Raw genomic sequence first — 24,108 nt, forward strand, 5'->3', positions numbered from 1 at the left:
TTAGAATTTGGGATTCCTAAATGAGAAAGAAACAGATGTTGGCTGGCAAAGAGACACATTAAAGGTGAGTTTGGCATCAGCTTTAAGTTTTTGCCTTTAGCCCTTTAGCGTTTATGTACAACTTTTTAAAATTTCATTTTTTCCCTCCTTTTTTTCACTTTTTCAAAAATTTTCAAAATGTAAATATACTTTAACATACTTTTAGCAAACAATTAGATAAGCTATTTCCAAGCAAATCCCAAATGTAAATGTTGTTAGACGCTACAATTTGGACCATCCTTAGATGGCATCTAATCATCTACCTTGTTTGTGTGTACAAAGTTTTCCTTCAAACTTGATTCGAGGAATCTCATCGAACTCATTATGTGACGGTTCATAAAAATATCCTCATATAAGAATATATGTCGTGGTTCTTAAGAAGATATATGAAAGATAGTTTATGATGATGATTTTATAAGTTCAAGCGTCACTACTTTATTATTGGCGTTTGTCACAACTAAATCTAGTTTAAATGAAAGAGTTGATAGGTTCAATTTATTCAAAAACACAAGGAGGTTTATTGTCAGTTTCTAAAAGTTGAGGTAAATTGAAATTTGGCTACACAAGGAGATAAATAGTAATTTTTCCAAGAATATTTGGGTCTCTCACTTATGGAAAGTTATTACTACTAGAACAACAATCAATATAGATGAAAATAGAAAAACCAGGATTCCTCAATTGACCATGGCCTGTAGCACAACAAAGTGCAGCTAATGAATAATACAAAGTTTTGAAACTTTTGAGGCCTATTTACACAAGGATTACTCTACCAGTAGGGCATGCTTAAGCAATCATACAACAAAATTCTTCTAGCAACAAAAAATTGTAATATGCACACAACTCAACATACCAAAGGATTTTCAGATTCAATGATATACCAACAATACAAAGGCAAGGACATCTAGCATGTATTTTAAAACGAGAATCTATGGGTGATTTAAGGGGTTGATTTAAATCATCACCCCAAACATCATTTCTCAATTTTTGCCTTGTGATATGCAATTTCTTCTAACAAGGATATCTAGCACGTGTATAAAAACAAGAATCTATGGATGATTTAAGAGGTTAATTTAAAATCTTAATTTAAATCATCACCCCAAGCATCATCTTTCAATTTTTGCCTTGTGACTATGCGATTTCTTCTTTCATTTTCCTGTTTTCTAAATTCTTGGGACCCATCGGTTGCGGAAGGCAATTTCAACCCCATCCCCTGAGCAATTAACCTCTGGGCAGTTCTCGTTGATGTCTGTGGCCTTTGTCGGGGAGGTTCCAAGTCTGGAATGAATAGTAAAATGTTTCAGTGTCAATGTTTATTTAGAAAGCTATATGAGACAACTTTTCCTCAAATACTAGAGAGTTAAGATGCAATAAGCTCTAACTCAAATGGCACTTCCACCTCTCACAAGAAAGGGTGGAGTTTAAATGCATACATACACAGATGATCCTCAACACAACAGAAAAAAAAAAAAAAAAAAAAAAAAAAAAAAAAAAAAAATATATTTTAAGCTAGTGACCAGAAGAAAAGTAATAGAGAATGGGTAGAGCAGCTCAGATACCAGAGGCAGCAAAAATGGTTGTATCCAGACTAACCCTAATCTCAAGAAAGGCTCTAGGTGCCAATAGGAGGACAACTTGATAAGTTTAGAGCATAATGCTGCATATTTCTGTCTACTCCAAAATAACAGTATGTGGAGAAACTGATTTTCAGTAACAGATGAGGATAGTAAACTAGTTCAATTTATATTAGTCCTGGACAAGAGATATAAAGAGATGGAATGACTGAGGAGAGCTAATATGAAAAAGGAAAAGAAACAATATAATATCAAATCCAATGACAACTTACAATAAAAGCCTAACTGCTGACCAACACTGGAGACCAGAACATAATTGATTCTCTTCATTATGTAGGACAAGGCACTTTAAATGACATTACTGAGAATATTTTGTAAAGCATGGTGCCAATCAGCATAATGCCAATGGAAGTTTCTATTATAATATTCTTGACAAATATTTGATAGAGAACATGCCAGAGCCTTAAAGCAGGAAAACTTATCATGGCTTCACATTTCTTTAAATTTCAAAAAGTGCATGAGAAACTGAATCCCAGAAAAGCTAGCATATTTTATATACAAGAAGAATAATAAGTTTCAGGAAAGACATAATTTACCTCTCGGCGAAATTGAGCTCACAAGGGTATCATCTTCATCAAGTATACGTACAGTGAATGGATATTGAATGTGATTTCTGGCCTCAAGCGCTGCATTAGAAAATTGAGATTGAAAACAACTAAGCTAAAATTATAGAGCATAAACTAAATTTTACAATCAGTCCCAATAATGCAAATGCAAATGCAAACAAAATATTCTGATGGCAAATAAAGGGAGGTTGACTTTCAATAGTTGCACCAGATTGAGGGAAATCACTGCTCTCTGAACTACTGATAAAGGAAAACCATCAACACAAAAGTCAAATCCACATTCCCAAATGTCACCTAAGAATAGCACAAAACAAACCACCCTACAATAAACATTAAGATAAGATTAAAGGTATCTAGAATGTCGTTTTGTGTCCCTCCCACTTAATAGGAGGAAAAAGGTCAGATCATTTAATTCAAATATTCAAGACATTGAACTTTCATGGAAGCAAAAACTCTCTCATACAACAAGAAGAATGAAGCTATACAGAGCCCCCTACCAGATTTGCTAGATAGTTGTACTTTTCATGCATCTTAGGTTGCTTTTTATTTTTATTTTTTTTATGGTTCTTAGCACACTGCCTGTGTGCTTTGCTTTTTCCATTGTAGCTTTCATCTTTTTTTGGAATGAAGTATTATTTACCTACTGAAAAACAAAAGAACAAAGACCAGATCTGAATGACATGAGAGGAGAAAAAATGAGAGAGAGAGAGAGAGGAGCTTGATGGCCAGATCTGAATCCCAAGGTGAGAAGTTTGAATTTATGGTCCACAAAAAATGCTGGAACTTTCATTCATGTTGGCCGAAGTTCTAAAGTAAGCAATCCCTTCTACCAGCAATATGAACATGAATAAAAGTTAACTCCCCCACCACCGCCCCCCCCAACCCACCCTGCCCACGCCCCCCAGGCTCTCCTTGTTATCAATTTCTCTTCCTTGCTTTCATCGGCAATCCCTTCATTTTTATTTTTTTTTCCCACCAAATTTCTATAAACTTCTAATAAAAAACCTATTTTTATTCATGATCTAAATCACCAAAAAATAGTTTTTTTTTTTAATAAAATAAATTCATGGTGAGATCCACCATTCATGTGAGATAAGGGAAAATCACGTCGTTGTACTTCTAGAGTGCTGAATAATTACTCTTTAAAAGGCGGCTCTTGAATTAGATGTTAACTTCCTTTTTGTTGGAAGATAACACTTTGGGGAAACTTCAATTGAGGAGTTAGATATAACATATAGGGACACCACTTGACCAAAAGCTTAAGCCATCACCAAAAAATAGTTCTTTTTTTTTTTTTTTTTTTTTTTTTTTTTTGAAAAAATAAAAATAAAATCCCAAAAGAAGGTCAAGTCAAAATATTCGTGAATTTGTGAGAGTTTGCAGCTGGTTTTGTGGCTTTGCCAGTGTCATGATGGTGATTTCAGTTAACTGGCAGTATGGGTTGGGGTTTATATGGCATTTTCATGGGTGGCCCCAACTTGGCATAGCAGCAGCAATTTAAGGCTTGAAGGGGATCTATAGCTATTTTAGGGAGTTTTGTATGTGGGTGGGTTTGTTCATGATGGCCATGGTATTGATGGGTGGCAGGGCCATGGCTTGAGAGACTTTGATGATGTTGTTGTGAGGTGGATTGGTGGTTGTTTTGGGTTTCAACTAATTAAAGTTATCCATGACAGAAGAAAGAAAATAAGGGACATCAGCAGATAAGGAAAGAGAACAAGGAAAAGACATTTATCTTTATTTTTTATGGTGAAATATGATGAGGTATACAGAAGCTAACTGTTCCAAATGAAACCTCAAGAAGGTAAAGTTCTACCTTTTAAACCGCAAGTAGGGTGAAACTATCCCAAATGACAATTGGGTAAACCATAATAACCTTAACTGTATTTTGATACTACTATCCAAACCCAAATAAAAATTCCAGGCTCTGCCCCTGCATATATCATTAATCCAACTACCACGTTGATGTAGAAGACTTTAAGCCCAAAGAAAAGAAGACCCATTAGTTTATTTTGTCAGCTCATTTACTATCATAATATAAGTCTTTTATTTCTCTATGTCATGTATTGTTTATTATTATGCGTTTAACATGCTAAAAGGTTATGTAAATAGCATGTGACTTTTAATGAATTTGGACGGTTAGTATTCAATTGTTATATGAAAGATAAAGGACTAGAATTCTAGGGTTAATAAAGGCTATAATAAATAGTCTCTTTTGAATCATTGTAGGCAACCTCTTTTTATTTTATGAAATTTCATATTAGATTATTTCTTGAACTCTTTGAGCCTAGAAATTGATATTTTAATGATCAAACTTCAACCCTATTATCTTTTCTTAGCTATATTTTGGTTTTGTTGCAGGAAATTCTTCTTTAACCCCTGCAGGCGTCAATTTTCCTGAAAAGTGGCATCTTTTGATCCATTCATCTTAGATCTATACTAGATCTATGTTCTTCTTACAGCATCAACTGCAAAATATCCTAGACCTAAGCTATGAAAATTCAGATCTGAGTCAAAGGTGCAACTTTAAGTTATGGTTCATCATGATAGAGAACGTAGGGAAGGAGATAATCAACACCAGCAAAGAAAGATGGTTGAGATGAGATATATGATTGAAAAATTGTCGCAAATTGTACTAGTTCTTCAATGATGAGAACCAATGGAAGCCTGTTTAGAAATTTCAGAAGGCTACTGCATCCCCTTGGTCTTGATATAAGAATTATCATATAGAAAATGAAAATTCCCCTTCATAATATTGGACCTAGAACATGCAACACGAGGCAAATTGGAAGATCGAATGATTGATGGTTGTGTGCAGTTGGATTAAAGTATAAAAATTTGAAAGAGTTTGGCTGAAAAAAAAAAAAAAAAAAAAAAAAAAAAACCTCTTTAAATGGAATTTTGGATACATTTACCAAACAAGTTTTTTGTTCTTTTACATTTTAAAACCCATTTTTCAATGACTTAACCACACACTTTTCTATAAAAAACCTTTTTTTGTAAGTACTTATTTTTTAAGAAAACATAAAGAAATACATGCACTACCAAACAACACTTAAGTATCTTAGATTTTATTTTCTTTGAATCCAAGTTAGCATTTTATGTTATTACCTTATTAGAATTTAGTTTATTGGTCCAACTAGGAGCCCTAAACTACTAGTACAAGAAAGACTCTTTATACTAAGTATGCTCAATGTACTTGAGAAAAAAGATGGAGTTGATCAATAAAACATTGAGAGTTTTGAGTATAAAGGCATGTTGGCCTTATTGTTCTCTCTCTCTCTCTCTCTCTCTCTCTCTCTCTCTCTCTCATATTTCCTTGTCTCATTCTTTTTCTCTGGTATTTTGCCATTATTAATAGCACTGTTTATAAGCACTGTTCACAGATTATAATTAAATTTGATTTCCGTTTCTTCTTACCTTTTTGTTTTGAGTATAAAGCAAGGGAGTCAATACCATACCGGAGGCTGTACCGGTTTGGCCAGCGGTACTATATATTTCGGATACCGGTCAATACCGGTGTACCGTTTCAGGTTTATCGCTATTTTATACAATATACAAAGTTATATTTCTAATAACTCAATATATCACTTTGGCAACTTTTTATATTTTTTGATGGAGTTATCAACATAAATAAATATATAAAAGTGGAAACTATTAAATAATCCAACACCCACCAAACTCAATAAATGCTAGCCCACGTGTCAAAAGATTGTGACACCAATTCAAAATATCATCTGCTGCTTTGAGAAAATCAAAAGCAAGTCTACTCTTTTGACCAAGTTTCCTTAGCATTTACATTGGAAAAGCAAAAGAGAAGTCCAGGGAAGAGTAAGTGTAGAGAACGAAGTTACAGAACGAAAGAAGCAAATCGGTCATCGTTGAGTCCTTAAAGAAGAAGATGGTAAAAGAAAAATGTAAAGAATAATGAAGTCGAAGTCTTGAAGAAGAGGTGATTCTAACTTCATTTTGCAAGGCTATTGTGCATTTTTCTTTCATTTTTCTCTTTCTTTCTACTGGGTTTTCAGTTTTCTTAGCTTACTCAGATTTTTGCACCATCCTGCCCTTAAAAAACTGCCAAAATTACCCAAAAAAAAAGAAAAAGAAAAAAGAAACCATTTCGTGTTTCGGCCCGGTATCTATTTACCAGCCGAAACAGCCGGATTTTGCCGGTACGGCCAGTACACTGCAGGTACAGCCGGTATTTTTTCCGGTATGAAACAAGGGGGGTATTTGTACCGGTTTACTGGCCGATACAGTATATACCGGCCATACCGGCCGGTATGGTACGAAATTAACTTCCTTGGTAATTGGTATAAAGGCACGTTGGCCTTATTGCTCTCTCTCTCTCTCTCATGTCCTTGTCTCATTTGTTATTCTTTGGTGTTTTGCCATTGTTAATAATAATACTGTTCTCAAGCACTGTTTCACAGATTATGAACAAATTTGATTTCCGTTTCTTCTTACCTTTTTGCAACCTAAATCAAAGTATTTTCTCTTCCTGACAAAAACCTAGCAATTCTTGAACCCTAACCCTTCTCTCTAAAGAGAGTAAACCAGACATTTACAAATCCTCCAAATCCTAAACCTACTAAAAGAACACATACACAATTTCCCAAATTTGTCCTATGTCAAAAAGAGCCCTTGTAATTTAACCATTTTTTCCCCTACCATGCATTATACACCAGCAGAGTTTAGAACCTGTAATAGCTTCAACAACAGTACTAATCCATCAAAAAAAAAGCTTCAACAACAGTACTAACAACATATAGACACCCATAGCCAAATCCAATTCACACAGGTTCTGACCTCAAAGACACAGAAAAAAACCAACAAAAAGTAGAAATTGCAACTAATGTTGATGTAGGAAAAATTGGGGAATTTGTGTACGTGTGGTTGTTGAAGAAAGGTTTATGGGTTTGTATTAGGAATTAAAAGGTGTTTTAATGAGTTATTTGATGGCAATTTGGTAGAAGAAAGTATGTGGGGATTTAGGGTTTTGATAGTTAAAAGAAATGAATTGATTTAGAGTTGAAAAGAAAAAGAATAAGAGAAATTTTATGATGTTCAAAGGCCATATGAACAGTATCCTTTAACAGTAACCTAGAAAAAGAAAAAAAAGAACCCACAAAGGCCAATGTGCTAATGACCATTTCTTGCACTAGTAGAATAGGACTCCTAGTTTGACTAGTAAATTAAAACCTAATAAAATTCTAACTTAGACCCAAAAAATAAAACTTCAGATAATTTTGTTTTTTTTGTTTAAAAAAACTTAAGATAATTAGGATCTCCTAGAAGATTCTAGACTCAAATAAATTAACAAAATAGAAATACCCTTAATTCGCAGGAATTGCAGAAGTTACAGATTTGCCCCTGAATATAAAATTACTCATAACCTGCATCAAATGCCAGCTCTCACCAATTTATTTCAAAGTATAACTATTTGGTAGCCAATATCACACCATCAGAATAAAACTTAATGACCAGCACTGACAAATGACATGATAACATGTGAATGTGCCACACTAGCGTGGAACAAAAGATACTTCTCTGATTATTTCATCATGCTCAATGTCCTAAAATTGATAAAACTAATAAAGATACAAATAAGATTAGTAGAGATATAATTACCTATTGATGGCGTTCGAAATACTGCAAGTGCTGTTGTATCATTGACCCAGCGAATAACAAATCCCTGATCCTTGAAGTCCTGAAAAAGCTTCTCTAGATCTATTGTCCTAGTACTCGGTGGGAAGTCAGCAAGAACCAGAACATGACGCTTACCATATCTTGCTGAATTCAAAAAAAATAAAAAATAAAAAATCAGATCCAACATGCTATTTGACATAAAACTCATGCATGTAACACATAGTAACAAGCAAGAGTTATAAACATCTAATTGGCTAAGTGTAATCTTGAATTAGCTTTTTAACTCATTTGCTTTATGTATAACTTTTTAAAACTTCAAAGTTTTTAGACAACAATACTTTCTTTTCTAATCCAAAGACACACTAACTTATAAAGGTGGGAATAAAAGTTTTCAACCTGAATACATTCATAAACAAACCACCTCCCCCCCCCCCCCCCCCCCCCAAAAAAAAAAAAAAAAACCAAAAAAAAATTAATGCATTGATGGAAGTTTCATGTGGAACAATTGATCGCTAAGCAAACATGAAGAAAACATATATATGAGTTCAGGTTATGATAGCATATAATAGTGTTACATTGCATTTTTTTTCTCTACTATTTTATTCATTCCAATCTCAACTCTCAACAACTTTGGAGAAAGTTGAGTGCGTTGGATGCTAGAGGGGAGACGCACGCTCTAACAACTGAGGAGAAGTTAGAACAGATTAATCTCTGCACAAAGATTGAGAAGTTCACTTTATTAGAAGAGATTAGTTGGAGACAAAAGTCTAGGGTTCTCCACTTGAGGGAGGGGGATTCCAATACAAGATTTTTTCATAAGATGGTGAATTCTAATAGAAGAAATAATATATTGAGAGCCTATTGGTTAATGGTAGTTTGTCCTCCAATCAAGGTATGATTGAGAATTGTATTACTCAAATTTTCATGAATTTATACTCTGAACAACAGGTAATTCGACCTTTTCCAGATGTGCTGGAATTTCCAATGATATCCGGAGATAATGCAGTTTGGTTAGAGAGGCCTTTTGAGGAGGTAGAGGTTTTTGAAGTCATTCAAAATTTCAATGGTGATAAATCTCTTGGGCCAGATGGGTTTCCAATGGCATTTTTTCAAGCTTGCTGGGAGATTCTCAAATCTGATCTTATGGTTGTCTTTCATCATTTTTATGCAAGAGGTTAGTTTGAGAAAAGTCTGAATGCAACCTTCATTACTCTCATTCCAAAAAAATCTGCCGCTATTGATGTCAAGGATTTTCATTTGATCAGTCTTGTTGGGGGGGGGGGGGGTGTTTACAAAATTATTGCTAAAGTCTTGGCTACTCGATTACGCACGGTCATGACAGATATAATCTCATCTTCACAGAATGCTTTTCTAAAGAATAGACATATTCTTGACCCTGTCCTTATTGCTAATGAATGCCTGGATAGTAGATTTAAGACTGGTCTACTAGGGCTACTCTGCAAACTAGATGTTGAGAAGACTTTTGATCATGTAAATTGGGGTTTTCTTATGAAGTTGTTAGAACGCAATGGGTTCCCTAATGAGTGGAGGCGGTGCTTTTGTCTATTTACTGTTCATTTCTCAATTTTGATTAATAGTTCTCCATGTGGGTTTTTCGAGAGTTTCAGAGGGTTGAGACAAGGCGATCAATTGTCTCCTTTGCTGTTTTTCTTAGTCATGGAAGCCTTTGGAAGAATGTTAGACAAAGCTGTCCATGAAAGTCGCCTGTTAGGCTTTCATGTGGGTAATTTAGAGGGAAGATCTTTAGTGATGTCTCATCTCCTCTTTGCTAAAGACACTCTAATTTTCTGCGATGCCGATCTTGATCAGCTTCTAATTCTCCGTATAGGTGCTTATTTGGTTTGAGGCGGGCACTGGTCTAAAAATAAACCTGAGCAAGTCAGAATTGGTTCCTGTTGGAGTGGTGCATAATATAGAGTTACTGCTATCTGTTCTTGGCTACAAGCAAGGTAGTCTTCCTATGAAATATTTGGGTTTTCCTTTGGGAGCTAAATTCAAAGATAAGACAATATGGAACCCGATTCTAGAGAAGATGGAAAGGAGATTAGCGGAATGGAAGTGTTTGTATATATCCAAGGGAGGTAGAGTTAACTTTAATAAAAAGCACTCTATCAAATTTACCTGCTTATTTTCTATTTTTGTTTCCTATCCCTTCTGTTGTGGCTAATCGAATTGAAAAAATTCAGCGGAATTTTTTATGGGGTGGGATAGGGGACGAACCCAAATTTCACCTGGTTAAATGGGCTACCGTTTGTACTCCTTTATCTTCAAGTGGCTTGGGGATAAGAAAAGTGAGACTTTTTAATGAATCTTTGCTTGGGAAGTGGGTTTGGAGATTTGGGCTTAAAAATGATGCCCTGTGGAGGCAAGTGATAGAGGTGAAATATGGTTGTAGATGGGGTAGTTGGTGTTCTAGTTCTGTATCTAGTCCTCATAGTGTTGATTTATGGAAAAATATTAGTCGGAGATGGCCTTCCTTTTCTCGTTACATTCTGTATGATATTGGTGACAGGTCGAGGGTAAAATTTTGGCACGACCGTTGGTGTGGGGAGACACCACTTGCTGTTAGTTATCCAGAATTGTTTCGATTTTGCAGAAATAAGGAGGCAAGTGTGGCTAAGCTTATGAAGTTCACTAATGGGGTCCTCTTTTGGGATGTAAGCTTCTTTAGGGGTTTTCATGTTTGGGATTTGGATGCTGTGTCGAGCTTCATGGTTACTATATATGGCTCATCAGTAAGGGGGTTTGGGGAGGGTAAGATGTTTTGGAAAACAGATAGAAGTAAGGAGTTTATGGTTAAAGAGTATTATAGTCTTCTAGCGGGTTCTATTGATTTTTGTTTTCCATGGAAAAGCATTTGGCAGCAGAAAATTCCTACTCAAGTAGCTTTCTTTGTCTGGACTGCTGCTTTGGGAAAATGCTGGACAATCGACAATCTGAGAAAAATGAGGATTTGAATATTGGATTGGTGTTATATGTGCAAGTGTAATGGTGAATCGGTTGACCATCTTTTTCTCCATTGTCCAGTTGCTATGGATTTGTGGTCTATGATTTTTGGTTTATTTGGAGTAAGTTGGGTTATGCCACAATCAGTTGTTGGGCTTCTAGCTTGCCGGCTAGGTCGGTTTGGTCGTCATCGAAATGGGAATATATGGAGAATCATTCCCCATTGCTTAATGTGGTGTCTTTGGTAGGAAAGAAATAGTTGATGTTTTGAAGATTTTGAGAGATCCATACTCAACCTTAAGCTTTTTTTTCTTTAGAACTTTATTAGATTGGTTGTCTATTTTGCGAAACCATTCATTCTCTTCTCTTTTTGTTTTTCTTGATTCTTGTAATTTTTATTCTTGATTGTTGACCCCTGTACACTCCCTATGTACTAGGGTGTCCCTTTTTTTATATCAATAAAGCGTATTACTTATCACCAAAAAAAAAAAAAAAAAATACAAGTCTCCTTCAAACATGAAGTAGGAAGACCAGCAGGCATTAGCAGCATTTTGTCAAATAGCATTAGGGACCATATATCAATCTCACAAGCCACTGCTGGCATTAGCAGCACAGGTGAGCTAAACTTAACAAGTAGTTATTGAAAAAGAATTTCCTATTAGTGTAGGTCTACATCAAAAATCAACATTAAATCTATATCTCTTTGCACTAGTGATGGATGAGCTCACTAAATAGATTCAATAAGAAGTCCCTTAGTGTATACTTTTTGCAGATGATATAGTTTTAATGGATGAAACTAGATGTGGAATTAATGTTAAGTTAGAAGTTTGGTGAGGCGCTCTAGAATCTAAAGGTTTTCAGTTAAGTACGACTAAAATCGAGAACATGGAATTTAAGTTGTAAAAGTTAAAAACAAATAAGAGAGAGTTGTAAGACTTTATGGTCAAGACTTGGCTCAATAATTCATTAAGATGATAAGATTGAAAAGAATGTGAATCATAGGATAAGAGCGAGGTGAATGAAGTGGAGAAGTGCATTAGAAGTATGTAAAATGCATATTAAAGGTCTGTTTGGGATTTGTTTATTTTACTGAAACTGAAAACTTATTGCTGAAAGTACTGTAGATAAAGGTAAAAGTTAGTTGAAATAATACAGTAGGATCTATGAATAGTACCAAAAAGTACAGTGGGGCCCATAAATAGTAACAAAAATAAGTTAGCTTTTTAAGCTAGAGCCAAACGCGCACTAAGGGTCCGTTTGGATACAGCTGAAAACTGAAAACTGAAACTGAAAACTGAAAAACACTGTAGCGAAATAATTTTTAAATGTGTGAATAGTATCGTGGGACCCATTTTTAATGAAAAAGTTGCTGAAAAGTGAAATTTGTGGGTCCGTAAACAGTACACGATGTGCTGTGATTGGTCCAAAAAAATTTGAAAAGTCAAAGTTTGCGGCTACTGTTCATTGAACAGTGCAAACAGTAGCCGCAAACCCAAAACGCGTGAAAAAAAAAAAAAAAAAAAAAAAGAAAAACGCAGACGCAGGATTGGGCGAAAACGCCCAATCCAAACGCACTCTAAGTTAAAGGAAGAATTTTATAAGATTGCTATAAGACCATATATGTTCCATTTACTAAATTTTTTGGCCATTAAGAAGCAGCCTTTTTCATATAATGAGTGTAATTGAAATGAGAATGCTTTGATGGATAAATGGCAATACAAAGAAAAATAGGATTCGAAATGAAGAAATTTGCTTAAAAATTGGGGTGGCCCCTATTGGTGAAAAGGTGAGGGAAAGTTTCTTGAGATGGTTTGGTGATGTTTCGAGGAATGCAATTAATGCACCAATGAAAAAGATTGAGTTCAACTTGAGAGAACAAAAAAAAAAAGTAGAGGAAGACCAAAATTAACACTAACAGATATAGTAAAAAATGACATGTCAATTAAGAAAGTAACAAAAAGTATGACTTCGGATAGAATAGAATGACGGAAAAGAATACACATGATCAACCTTGACTAGTTTATTGAGGATCCATAGCCAATCTCAAAATTTTGGGACCGACTTGGTTATTGAATCTAAAACGAATTTCTATTTTCTTCTCTTAATACTAACATTGTATATAATTGTAGCCTTATAAAATATTATGAGATGCCCACAAATGTGTATTTGAGAAATTAATATTTGATTGATCCCTATTCCTTTGCATCATCTGGTCCAATGTAACACAAGATAAGTAAAACTTATGGTACAAAAACACCAATATGAATATTCAAACTAAACAAATTACACAATTTTGGTATTGAAGACTTGATTTGAAGGAAAATATATGACTTACAATTTCTTGTATCTCTCTTCACTTCTGCATTATCAGATGCATCATCTTCATCTTCTGCATCATTAATAATCGACTTATCAGATAACTGATCACTATACAGTTCATGTTTCTTATATGAGAATGTTCCCCTTCCACGCTGCTTAGGGGCCTGGACTTTGGTATCAGGGGCCTCGACTTTGGTATCCTGCATCAAAGGTTCTGATACTCCAGGCAAACATTGTGAGGAGAGTAATTCATCAGGTGCACGATCTGCCATAGCTTCCCAATCTGTAGTTTTTCAGCTTGTCAATTAGAAAATAATCAACTTATTCTATTGTTAAAAGGCTATATCTTGACATCATCTGGCTATATAGTATGATCAAGCCATATCCTTTTCTTTTTTTTGATAAATAACATATGAACTTTTTATTAAAGAATAGGATCAAGCCATATCCTATATGGTATAGGTTATAACTATGTCTAGCACATATAACCCAGGAATTTTAAGTGCTTCCCTTTCTATACTTAGATCAAAATCATTGGAATCAAAACAATCATATCATAATAACCCATAATAAATATTTTGGAATCTCAAGCAAAACTCCAAAGAAATTTGTGTACAATAATTCAATAGTTGGTGGAGGAGAATTGAATTCTGGATGTCTCTGTTGGAAATGCCAGGAGGTGCCAATTGAGCTTCAAGGTTCTTGGCTCTAAAATCTAACCATCAGGCCAACATGTTAAGTCAGCAAGCCAAAGTGTGAAAGTGTATTGTCAATCTATCTCAACCTTTAACCATAGACATGCATCTAAGAAAAAATTGTATAGGTTTCAATACTAGGAAATTCCAAACAAATCTCCAATTTGATCACATTACCATTGTGTTTGCCCAGTGGTTAAAGACTGCCCTGTCTTATCTGCCAACAACACCAATGAATATCAGCCTGTTTCTAGCAACTTTTTAGGAAGTTCCATGTCCACAAAAAGTGCTAGACAGCTAGATTCCATTTGCAGGTATGATTGGGTGAAGGGATTTGGGAGCATTTCTTTCAATATTTTCTGCAGCACTGAATTCTACAACCTAGCCTTCTATTTAAAGACCATAAAGGGTAACTGAAGTTCCATGACTCCATCCTATTTATACAGTTGTACCATAAACTTTGACAACCTAAGGTAGTACGTTTAGTCAATTTCCCAAATAGATGCAAAAGAATGGCCAAGTAAGAACCCCGAGCAGCTTGAGTAATCCATGGTAGACACTCTTAAGATAAATGAACATGAAATCAATCTATTAAGGGTGAGATGTCGTTTCATTCACGCTCACAAATAAACTGAATTAATAATACTTTAAAATATTTCAAAATTTCTGCCCATATGCTAATTTATAAGATTAAATCGCGCACACACACATTTATCACACTAAAATGTGAGGTAGAAAGGCCGGAGACAATCAATGTTTGTCCAAATAGAGATTGCAAAAAACCTAATGCATTCTAATTCTAAAGAAAAGAAATGTACCGTCATCTGAAGACCCATTGCCTGGATTTTCATCCTCAGTAGATTTTATTGGTTTCCCAAGATGCCCTTCACAAACAAACCAATATTTGAATGTTAGTTTAAAACCACTTTTTTTTTTTTTCTTTCAAAATAATTAATTGCCTATTATGTAAAAGAAAATGCACCTGAATTATCACAAGGCAAAGCAACATCAGGAGCCGAAATTCGATTCTCATTTGGCTGATTATCACTGAAACAAGAAACAGCAATCGAGGTTTCAGTTTGTTTCTCCAACAACCAAACAGAGGCGAGAGAGAGAGAGAGAGAGAGGTACCGAGAGAGAGGTTGGAGTTTGAGGAGCTGAGCCTGAGAGCGAAGGTCGTCGGCTTTGAGAGAGAAGCCCTTGGAGGAGTAGAGAGTGGCCAAGTCGCCGAGAGCAGAGGCCAATGCAGAATTGGAAGAGTTTAGGGTTTGGAGCTTCGAAACTTGCGTTTCGAGGAGAGCGATTGCTCCGTCCGTGTCTCCGGCGTCTAATAAGTCCTCAACTGCCTCGCTCCAGTTTGCTTCTTCCATTGCAACTCCAAATCCAATTCCAAACTCACCTCTGCTCTGCTCTGCTCTGATTGTAAGTTTATTGAGAGAAAACAGAAAAAGGATTCCGATTTTCTGGAATCTGAATTGTATTGGCTTAGAAAAAGTATGAATCCAAACATAAACATGATGCCACATGCCACAATTAAAAAGAGATCATTCATTGGTTTTAATCGCTTTTAACTTTTTTATTTTTTTATACAATTCATCAAACACTTGTTTAAATTGGCACATAATAGGTTTTAAAAAAAAAAAATAAATAACTCTAAACATTTTATAGCTAATTTTTGTTCTTTTCTTTACTTTATATATATATATATATATATATATATATATATATATATACTAGTGTTCAGAGACCCTTCTATTTTTTAAGTAAGGGTTAATTTAGAGCATTTATTATAATTTAAAATTATTATATTTTCCAATCACAAAAAAAACCTTTCATCACACCCTTAAATTTTTTTGTGATTAGAAAAATGTAATAATCTCAAATTATAATAAATGCTCTAAATTAACCCTTATCTAAAAAATAGAAGAGTCTCTGAGCACGTGCTCATGTTCGTGCTCAGAGGCTCTTTTATTTTTTGAGTAAGTATTAATTTAGAGCATTTATTATACTTTGGGATTACTACATTTTCCAATTACAATAAAAAACCTAGGGGTGTGATGAAAAAATTATTTCACCACACACAATACTCATCACACCCTTAGTTTTTTTTATTTTTTTATTTATTATTATTGAAAAATGTAATAATCTCAAATTATAATAAATGCTCTAAATTATAATGAATGCAAATTATTAACTTTTACCTGTGCTCAGAGGCTAGTTATTTTTTATCATTTTGCTAAGACACAAACTTTTCACTTTAAAAAAAGGACAATATTAAATTTCATATAATAGGATATTTACAAAAAATGTTCATTAACAACTACTTGATAGATTGACTACCACTTCGTTCCCCTGAATTCATTCAATGTGCTGCCATGCAATCTAACAACATTGTTGATATTTCTCCCTAAAAAAATACAAAAAATAGAGAGTAAGGTTTAAATGTAAGAAAAAAAAAACAAACAAAAATAATAGGAGGAAGACAAAGCACCACTTAAAACACATACACTAAAATAATTAATCAAACCCAATAACCACAAAAAAAAAAAAAAGACTAAAATATATATCATTCCCACTCTTTAAAAAAGAGTCATTAGTTAGAGAAAATATTAAACAATTATCAAACTGACCAAATAAAAGAAAAAATTAAAAAAGAAAAGTGTGGTCCTATTTTGTACGCAGTATTTTCATGGGAGTTAAAAGATTTTTTTTTTCTTTCAAACTCTAAATTACATAAAAGAATAAGGTTTTTTTTTCTCTCTAAACTCTAAGTTAGTGTTCAACTAAATATTTTGTTGAAAAAAAAAATCAAAAAGTAATTTGAGTTCAAGTAGAACTCATATTTTTTCTTTGAAATATTCACGTTTAGAAATATGAGTTCAAATAGAAAATTCACTTTTAGAAATATAAGAAAATTCATGTTTAAAAATATGAACTCATATTTAAAAATTTTAGTCCCAATAGAAATCAAATAGAACTCATATTTTATATTCATGTTTTCAATATGAGTTCTAATATAAGTTCAAAACGTTTTCACGCTAATATGAGTTATATGACTTCAAAAGGTGAATATAAGAAGTTATATTTGAACAAAACAATAGGAATATAAGAAAACATAACATGAAAGTGTTTTTTTTTTTTTTAAAGATAAGATAATGATATGGAAAGGATAATGATAACAAAGTAAGGAAACCAAATATAGGAAAGTAAATACTAAATGACAACTCATAAAAGCAAACATAATAGAGAGAATTCAATACGCATGAGGCGTTCTAAATAGAGGTCATAAAAGATACTTACATTTTTGTTGTTGATTACACTTCAAGTCCAAAGTCCAAATAGTTCGTTGGAGATGGAGGACAGAACACACAAAAATCTTGAAGATCAACACTCTAGTACAAGTTCCTTGAAGTTATACCAAAATCTTGAAGATAAACACCCCAGTGCATGTTCCTTGAAGTTTAAATACCAAAATCTTAAAGATAGGCACCCCAGTGCATGTTACTTGAAGAAATATGTGAAAGAAATTAATGGTGATGTTGAAATATAAAGGCTATTTTACAGAAAAAAAAAAAAAAAATTGTTTCTAGAAAATAAGAAGTTGTTCATGAATTAGAAAATAAAAATAGAAAATACCAAAGTATATGGACATACACATACCATTGAGCAGGAGCAAATTTGAGTAGAGCAAATAGAAAAAATGATGATAATGGTGAAAAGAAGATTAACAGAATTGAGAGAATTTGAGAACTGAAGAAGAAGTAATTTGAGTTTGAAAATCAACGTGAGTGTACCGGGAGTGTAGTCCTATTTTGTAGATAATGCTTTATGTGAGAGTTTTCATTTAGAAAAATGATCCAACCAAATTGTGGTGATATGGTTAGCAATTTGAAAACCAACAGGAGAGTAGTAGTGTCTAAATTTAAGGGATATGGATGAAAAGTTATAGTGATAATTGTTATAAAAAAAATAATAAATAAAGAAGAATTGATTTGGAAAAAAAAAAAAAAAAAAAACGTGAAGGGAGTATGAGTAAGGGAAAATGTGAATTCAAAAGAGAAGAGAAAAAAAAAAAGAAAAAGAAAAAAGAAAAGAGAGAAGGAAAAAAAGAGTGAAAAATAATAATAAAATAACCAACTTAGGGGAAGTTAGACATGGGTTTAAAAAAATGAAATAAATAACGAAAAAAATAAATAAATAAAGGATAAACCTTAATAACAGGTAGATAACTTTTTTTGATAGAAATGTGGGTTTTTTTTTTTTTTTTTCATTAGGTTTTTTGTTTTTAATTTTAAAAAAGAAGTTAAAAAAATAGTTTAAATAAATTGTAATATATATATATATATATATTTTGGATAACCTTGAGGATGTTTAAAAAAAAAATTTGATTTGAAGATAATTTTTTTTAAAAGGAAAAAAAATAATAACAAACTTATAGTTGTTTTGAAGAAGTGGGTTAATGGGAAAGTAATCCTATTTTGTAGGAAATATTTTAGGTGGGAGTTAAAAATATATTTTTACTTTGTTATCCCCAAGTTTTACCCTTACTTAAGTTGTAAGGTTGTTATAAAAAATAATAAATAAAGAAGAATTGATTTGAAAAAAAAAAAACGTGAAGGGAGTATGAGTAAGGGAAACGTGAATTCAAAAGAGAAGGAAAAAAAAAAGGAAAAAAAAGAAAAGAAGAAAAGAGAGAACGAAAAAAAGAGTGAAAAATAATAATAAAATAACCAACTTAGGGGAAGTTAGACATGGGTTTAAAAAAAATGAAATAGATAACGAAAAAAAAATTAAAGGATAAACCTTAATAACAGGTAGATAACTTTTTTTGATAGAAACATGGGTTTTTTTTTTTTTTTTTTTTAGGTTTTTTGTTTTTAATTTTTAAAAAGAAGTTAAAAAATAGTTTAAATAAATTGTAATATATATATATATATATATGTGTGTGTGGTTGCACGATTTTCCCGGCCCAAATTCGATTGATCAGGCCCTGGCCCAAAGCGCAACCCACAATAAATATTTGTAGAGGATGGGTCAAAGAACTTGGTCTCAGTGAGTCTATTCGGTCTGATATATGGATAGCATTGTTGCAGAAAATAAAACACCAGGATGGATCTCTCACGTATAAGTTTATTTCTTCAGTTCCTCATACAGAATTTTTCGTCCCCTTCTTTGAGGGACTCCACTACATTATATAGTTCCCTTCCTCTCATCTCAACCTTACACCTGTTGATCATCTAAGCATCTACTTGAGTGCCTGTCCCATCAGACGCCCTCATCTCTCCCCATGTGAGTTGCAGAGGCCAAGGCGGTACTGTTCAGGGGTCATTTCCTCATTAATGCGGCCAAGAGGGTGGTTGGGGCGCAATTAATGTGGTGGTAGCTCTCCCTGGGATATTTTGGATTTTATTCATTTTATATGTTGAGAGGGTGAACTGAGTTGGCTGGGGAGAGTTCCCCGTCTGGACTTCGTGACGTCCGAGGAGGAGTTGCTCCTCGGAAAGGTTACCTCCTCGTTATTGGGATTGAATAGTGCTTCATGTGTGGTTTTTCTTCGGGCAGGACGCTCCTCGGACGGGCCTGCTTTTGGAGTAGCCCATTATTTCTGGGCCGGGCCCCACAATAGCCCCTCAAAACTCCGGTTTCTATCTCATTCTGAGGAGGAGAAAACGGGGTTTTGATGTTTGGGAGAGGACGGAAATAAGGAGAGCGTGTGGCACGCGTGCGGTCCATTACTTTTGACGCGCTACAATTTACGAGGCACGGCCATTAACTTCTGGAGGCGTTATGTTCCCTCATCCAACGGTGTGGCGTAGATCGAACGGCCATCGTTTATTCTCGCGTTTTTAGGCAGGAGCGATCTTTTCTCTCACGTCCTGGCTATATAAGACGTCAGAGGGGTGCAGTTTCTTCTTTTTATCTGCATTTCGTAAACCTCAGAGGACTCCAGAGAACCTCATCGAATCCCAGAGATATACCAGCACTTGTGTCCATTACGCCACCGTAGCCGTTTTCTGTGAAGCGTTTCGTCCACGAGAGATTTCTAGGCGTCCCGTCGAGCGTTTTGCGGAAGTACCGGTACGTTTTGTTCATCTCGCCGTTTCAATTCCCTCCTCGGACTCTACTTTTCTTCTTAGTTTTTACTTTCGTTTCCCCAGTTCAGTTCTGATGGGTAGATTTGAGAAATTAGTAAAAACTTCAGCCGCTATGGAAGCCTTTAGGGCAAAATACCACATTCCCTCGAGGGTTGAGCTGCGGTACTGTCCTCTTGAAGGAGTATTGACAGATAGGCGTAAGGGAGAAGTCGTTATCCCCATGATTGCTTTCATAGAGGGAGGGATGACACTTCCCATGCGTAGGATTACAAGGGAGTACTTGTTCAACCATAGGTTGACGCCATATCAGTGTGCCCCGAATATGTTCAAGATTCTAGGCTGTGTAGATGTCTTAAACGAGCGGATGAATCTGGGCCTTACTTGGCACGATGTGGCTTATCTGTACGAATGTCATCGCCTCGGGGATGAGGGGTATTATCTTAAATCCCGGAACGAGGACGTTAGGTTGATCTCTTGTCTCCCAATATCCAATAAGACAGTGAAGAATGATTTCCTTATTGCTTCTGGGGAGTGGTTCGACGGTATTCATTGTCCAACTCGGGCAGGAAACCCAGGTGCGGCGTCTCTAAGATCGATCCCTTTTGTGATAGAATTTAGCATTGAGGGGTTACATTTTTTGCTTTCCTTATAATTGGAAGATTTCTTGAACTAATCCCCTTTTCCTTGATTGTTTGCAGATAAAATTCACGTCGCCCCTCGGCTAAACTTTGTGAACGTGCCAGCGTTGAACTACCTTCTTAAGTCGGAGATCTACATTTCCGAGGACGGGCAGTTGCGTGCTGCCCATCTGGTTCTGGGCTATCAACCTCTGAGCAGCTCTTTCCAGGCTATTGGTCACGCCATAAGGGCTGGTAGTCCGAGGTTGGCTAGGATTGACGTGTCCAGGGACGGGTTCCTAGCTGAACACGATCTGCCACCAGTTGTGCTGCCCGGTGTTAGAGATCCCTACTTGGCAGAGCAGCTACCTCCGCCAAACAAGCCTAGTGCTGTCGTTCAGGTTGAAGAGGAAGCTGAATCATCTCGTCTTTCCCTTGAGGCAGAGATAGACGAGTTTTATTTTGAGGAGGAAGTTCAGCAGACCCCCGTGGTGGAACTTTCTGATCCCGAAGGAGAGCGGGACCGACATTCTGCAGTTGGTGTTCCTTCCATCGTTATCTGTTCGGACGATACTTCGAGTGAAGAGATAGAGCCTATGGTAGGAAAAGGAAAAACTCTGAAGGAACTGATGGCCTCCCGAGGGAAAGGCCAGTCGTCGAAAGGACAGTCATCGAAAGGGCAGTCCTCGAAGGCACCAACTCCACCACAGGGCAAGACCTTCCCTCCTGTGGCTCCTACGGACACCTCGGAGCTTGGCCTTAAGGTTAATCCCAACCTAAAGAAGAAAAGGCTGGCCGACTCTCCTGAGGAGGGCGAGGTGGTTGCCCAGCCGACCAAGCAGCAAAAGACCACTCGCGCGCCAAGGAGCAGAAGGGGCAACTCCTCGGAGAGTCGGGACGAGGAGATTCTTGCGGAGGTACGTGCTACCCCGCGTGTATGGGGCCCCAGGTTGGAGTTGGATGGGGTGGCCATCCCCTACAATGCTTCGATCCGAGAGTACAACCGAGGCCGGGCAGGATACGTGGCCGAGGCCTTAGAGCAACCCCTACTCCTTCCTCGGGATATGGAGGCTTATAGGCGGTTCTCTCAGCCTGAGATTTTCCTATCCCTTAAAAGGGATCTCGCAATGGTAAGTAATCCTTTTACTGTTTCATTGATCTATTTGACCTTGTTAGATTAAAGCAATCTTGTTTCGTTTGTAGATTACTCAGCAGGTATTCGTGGCTGAGGAATTTTGCCGCGGCAACAGTAGTCGGGCTGAGGTCGAGACCCAGGCGCGGGCGGAGGTGGAGAAAACCTTGGGGTCCCTCCAGCACGATTACGCTGAACTCATGGACAAGTTCAAGGAGTCGGAGAACCGGCGCAAATCTGCAGATGCTGGTTTGAAGAATGCTGAGGTCCAGGCGGAGGACCAGCACAAGGAGCTGTTTGCGACCCAGATCAACCTCGCCACCGAGAAACAGGCAGTGCAGGACCTCAAGACTGCTCTGCAAAAGGTCGAGGATGAGTTGCTGCGGGTCAAAGAGGAGGCCCAACTGATCCGAGAGGCCACAGAGGCTGAGAAGAGTGCCGCTCGCCAGCTCGGGGCCGAAGAGACGGAGGCTAGGCTATCCGAGGAGATCCCCGAGGTGTGCAGGGATTACTGCAGTATTTCATGGGCTCATGCTCTCGATGCTGCAGGAGTTCCTGCGGATTCAGCGCTAAGACTGCCCGAGAACATCTTCTATCCTCAGGAGATCCGAGAGAAGCTTGATGACGCCCAAATGGCTTCAGAGCAGGATCTGGCGACGCCTGATACTGTCCTTGTGCCCGATATGGCGAAGGATCCCGTCGCAGACTCTACCATCGAGGTTCCGCCTCCTCAGCCCGAGCAGAAAGAAGATCCTCCTGCTGAGGCTTAGCCTTCTAGGCTTTTGATCTTTGTACTCTTTCCCCTTTTTTTTTTTTTGACCGAGAGTCGTCTTATTTTCCCGTTCTTTTGTAAGGACCTCTCTTTCTAATGTGCTCAGAATATTAATATAAAATGTTCGTTTTGCTCACTATGGATGCACGTCAGTAGCGCTCTTCTTTAAACATTTGCAACTATGTAGATACAGATAAACGGTCAAAATAAAATGGGTTTTTGGGCTGCGCATCTGAGAGTTGCGATGGTGCCAGACTGCGCGCACGTATTAAAATGATTTCCTTTAAGTAATAATCTCCCAATCTATCATAAGTAATAATTTCCCCCAAGTCTGTGGTCCGAGGAGCCATGCAGGACTTAGGTTCTGTTTAAAGCTATGAATAGTTGTCTTAAGTAATAATTTCTCCTAAGTCTGTGGTTCGAGGAGCCATGCAGGAGTTAGGTTCTGTTTAAAACTATGAATAGTTGCCTTAAGTATTAATTTCCTCTTAGTCTGTGGTCCGTGGAGCCATGCAGGACTAGGTTCTGTTTAAAACTTATGAGTAATAATTTCCCCCAAGTCTGTGGTCCGAGGAGCCATGCAGGACTTGGGTTCTGTTTAAACTATGAATAGTTGCCTTAAGTATTAATTTCCCCTTAATCTGTGGTCCGTGGAGCCATGCAGGACTAGGTTCTATTTAAAACTTATGAGTAATAATTTCCCCCAAGTTTGTGGTCCTCTGACAGCCAAAACCGAGGAGCATCCCTTCGTATCTTCTCGGCTTCCAATTTTTCTTCCGGCAAGACGTCGTTTTGAAGGAAGTTCTTTATGGGATCCATCCAGCTGTGACTCTTGCTGATCTGATGGACTTTGGCAGGGCCTCTGCTGATGGGACTTGCCTGGGCTAGATCTTCAACCAGGATCACTCGCGGCAGATTATGTGCCGAGGACGTGGCAAGAGTGGCCAGCGAGTCCGCATGGGTGTTGACACTCCTGGAAATGTGTGTCAGATTGAAGGACTCAAAATTCGTCTGCAGCCACTTGAGTTGCCCCAGATACTCTTGCATCCTAGTATCTCGGGCTTCCAGCTCACCCATCACCTGTCCGACTACCAGTCTGGAGTCCGAGAACGCTTCTATTATTCTTCCGCCCAACTTTTGAACCATCGTCATCCCTTGAAGTAAGGCTTCGTATTCGGCTTCATTGTTCGTAGCCGAGAATCCGAGCCTTAATGATTTTTCAAGGGCAGCACCGTCCGGGGATATTAAGACTATTCCAACTCCTGACCCTCTCTAGTTGACTGCGCCATCTACGTAGACCTTCCAATGCGTGTTCCTCCCTGTTGAAATCGCACCAACCGACTTTCCATCCATGTCCCTCTTCTCGGTTATTGTTTCTATGGAGGGCTCAGCAAACTCCGCTACCAAGTCTGCGAGGACCTGTCCTTTGATGGAGGATCTGGGCATATATTTTATATCAAAGGCTCCCAAGAGCGCACTCCACATGGCGATCCTTCCTATATAGTCAGCGCTTTGAAGCACTGCTCGGAGAGGAAGCTGAGTCAGAACGATGACCGTGTGCGCCTGAAAGTAATGAGGAAGTTTTCGGGTTGCATGCACTATTGCCAGAATTGCCTTTTCTAAAGG

At 36.8% G+C, this 24,108-nt stretch overlaps 1 protein-coding gene across 1 annotated transcript; it reads right to left on the reverse strand.

The window, feature by feature from the left end:
• Positions 1-689: 689 nt before the first annotated feature.
• LOC115982426 lies at positions 690-15,447 on the reverse strand. The gene is made up of 7 exons (XM_031105028.1): positions 14,998-15,447; positions 14,849-14,913; positions 14,685-14,750; positions 13,188-13,454; positions 7,868-8,029; positions 2,207-2,296; positions 690-1,314 (listed from the first exon to the last, which is right to left on the reverse strand). Exons 1-7 carry the CDS (start codon positions 15,390-15,392, stop codon positions 1,118-1,120), a joined length of 1,242 nt encoding a protein of 413 aa, XP_030960888.1. The 5' UTR covers positions 15,393-15,447; the 3' UTR covers positions 690-1,117.
• Positions 15,448-24,108: the final 8,661 nt, after the last annotated feature.

The sequence above is a fragment of the Quercus lobata genome, chromosome 1 (assembly GCF_001633185.2).
Source record: "Quercus lobata isolate SW786 chromosome 1, ValleyOak3.0 Primary Assembly, whole genome shotgun sequence".
NCBI lineage: Eukaryota > Viridiplantae > Streptophyta > Magnoliopsida > Fagales > Fagaceae > Quercus > Quercus lobata.

Excerpts from the sequence above, each read along its gene's own strand:
- LOC115982426 (XM_031105028.1), bottom strand. The coding sequence starts at position 15,392 with ATGTGGCATCATGTTTATGTTTGGATTCATACTTTTTCTAAGCCAATA. Across the intron at positions 14,914-14,997 it reads AAACTCCAACCTCTCTCTCG|TGATAATCAGCCAAATGAGA; the intron begins GTACCTCTCTCT and ends TTCTTGTTTCAG. Across the intron at positions 1,315-2,206 it reads GAGCTCAATTTCGCCGAGAG|ACTTGGAACCTCCCCGACAA; the intron begins GTAAATTATGTC and ends TATTCATTCCAG.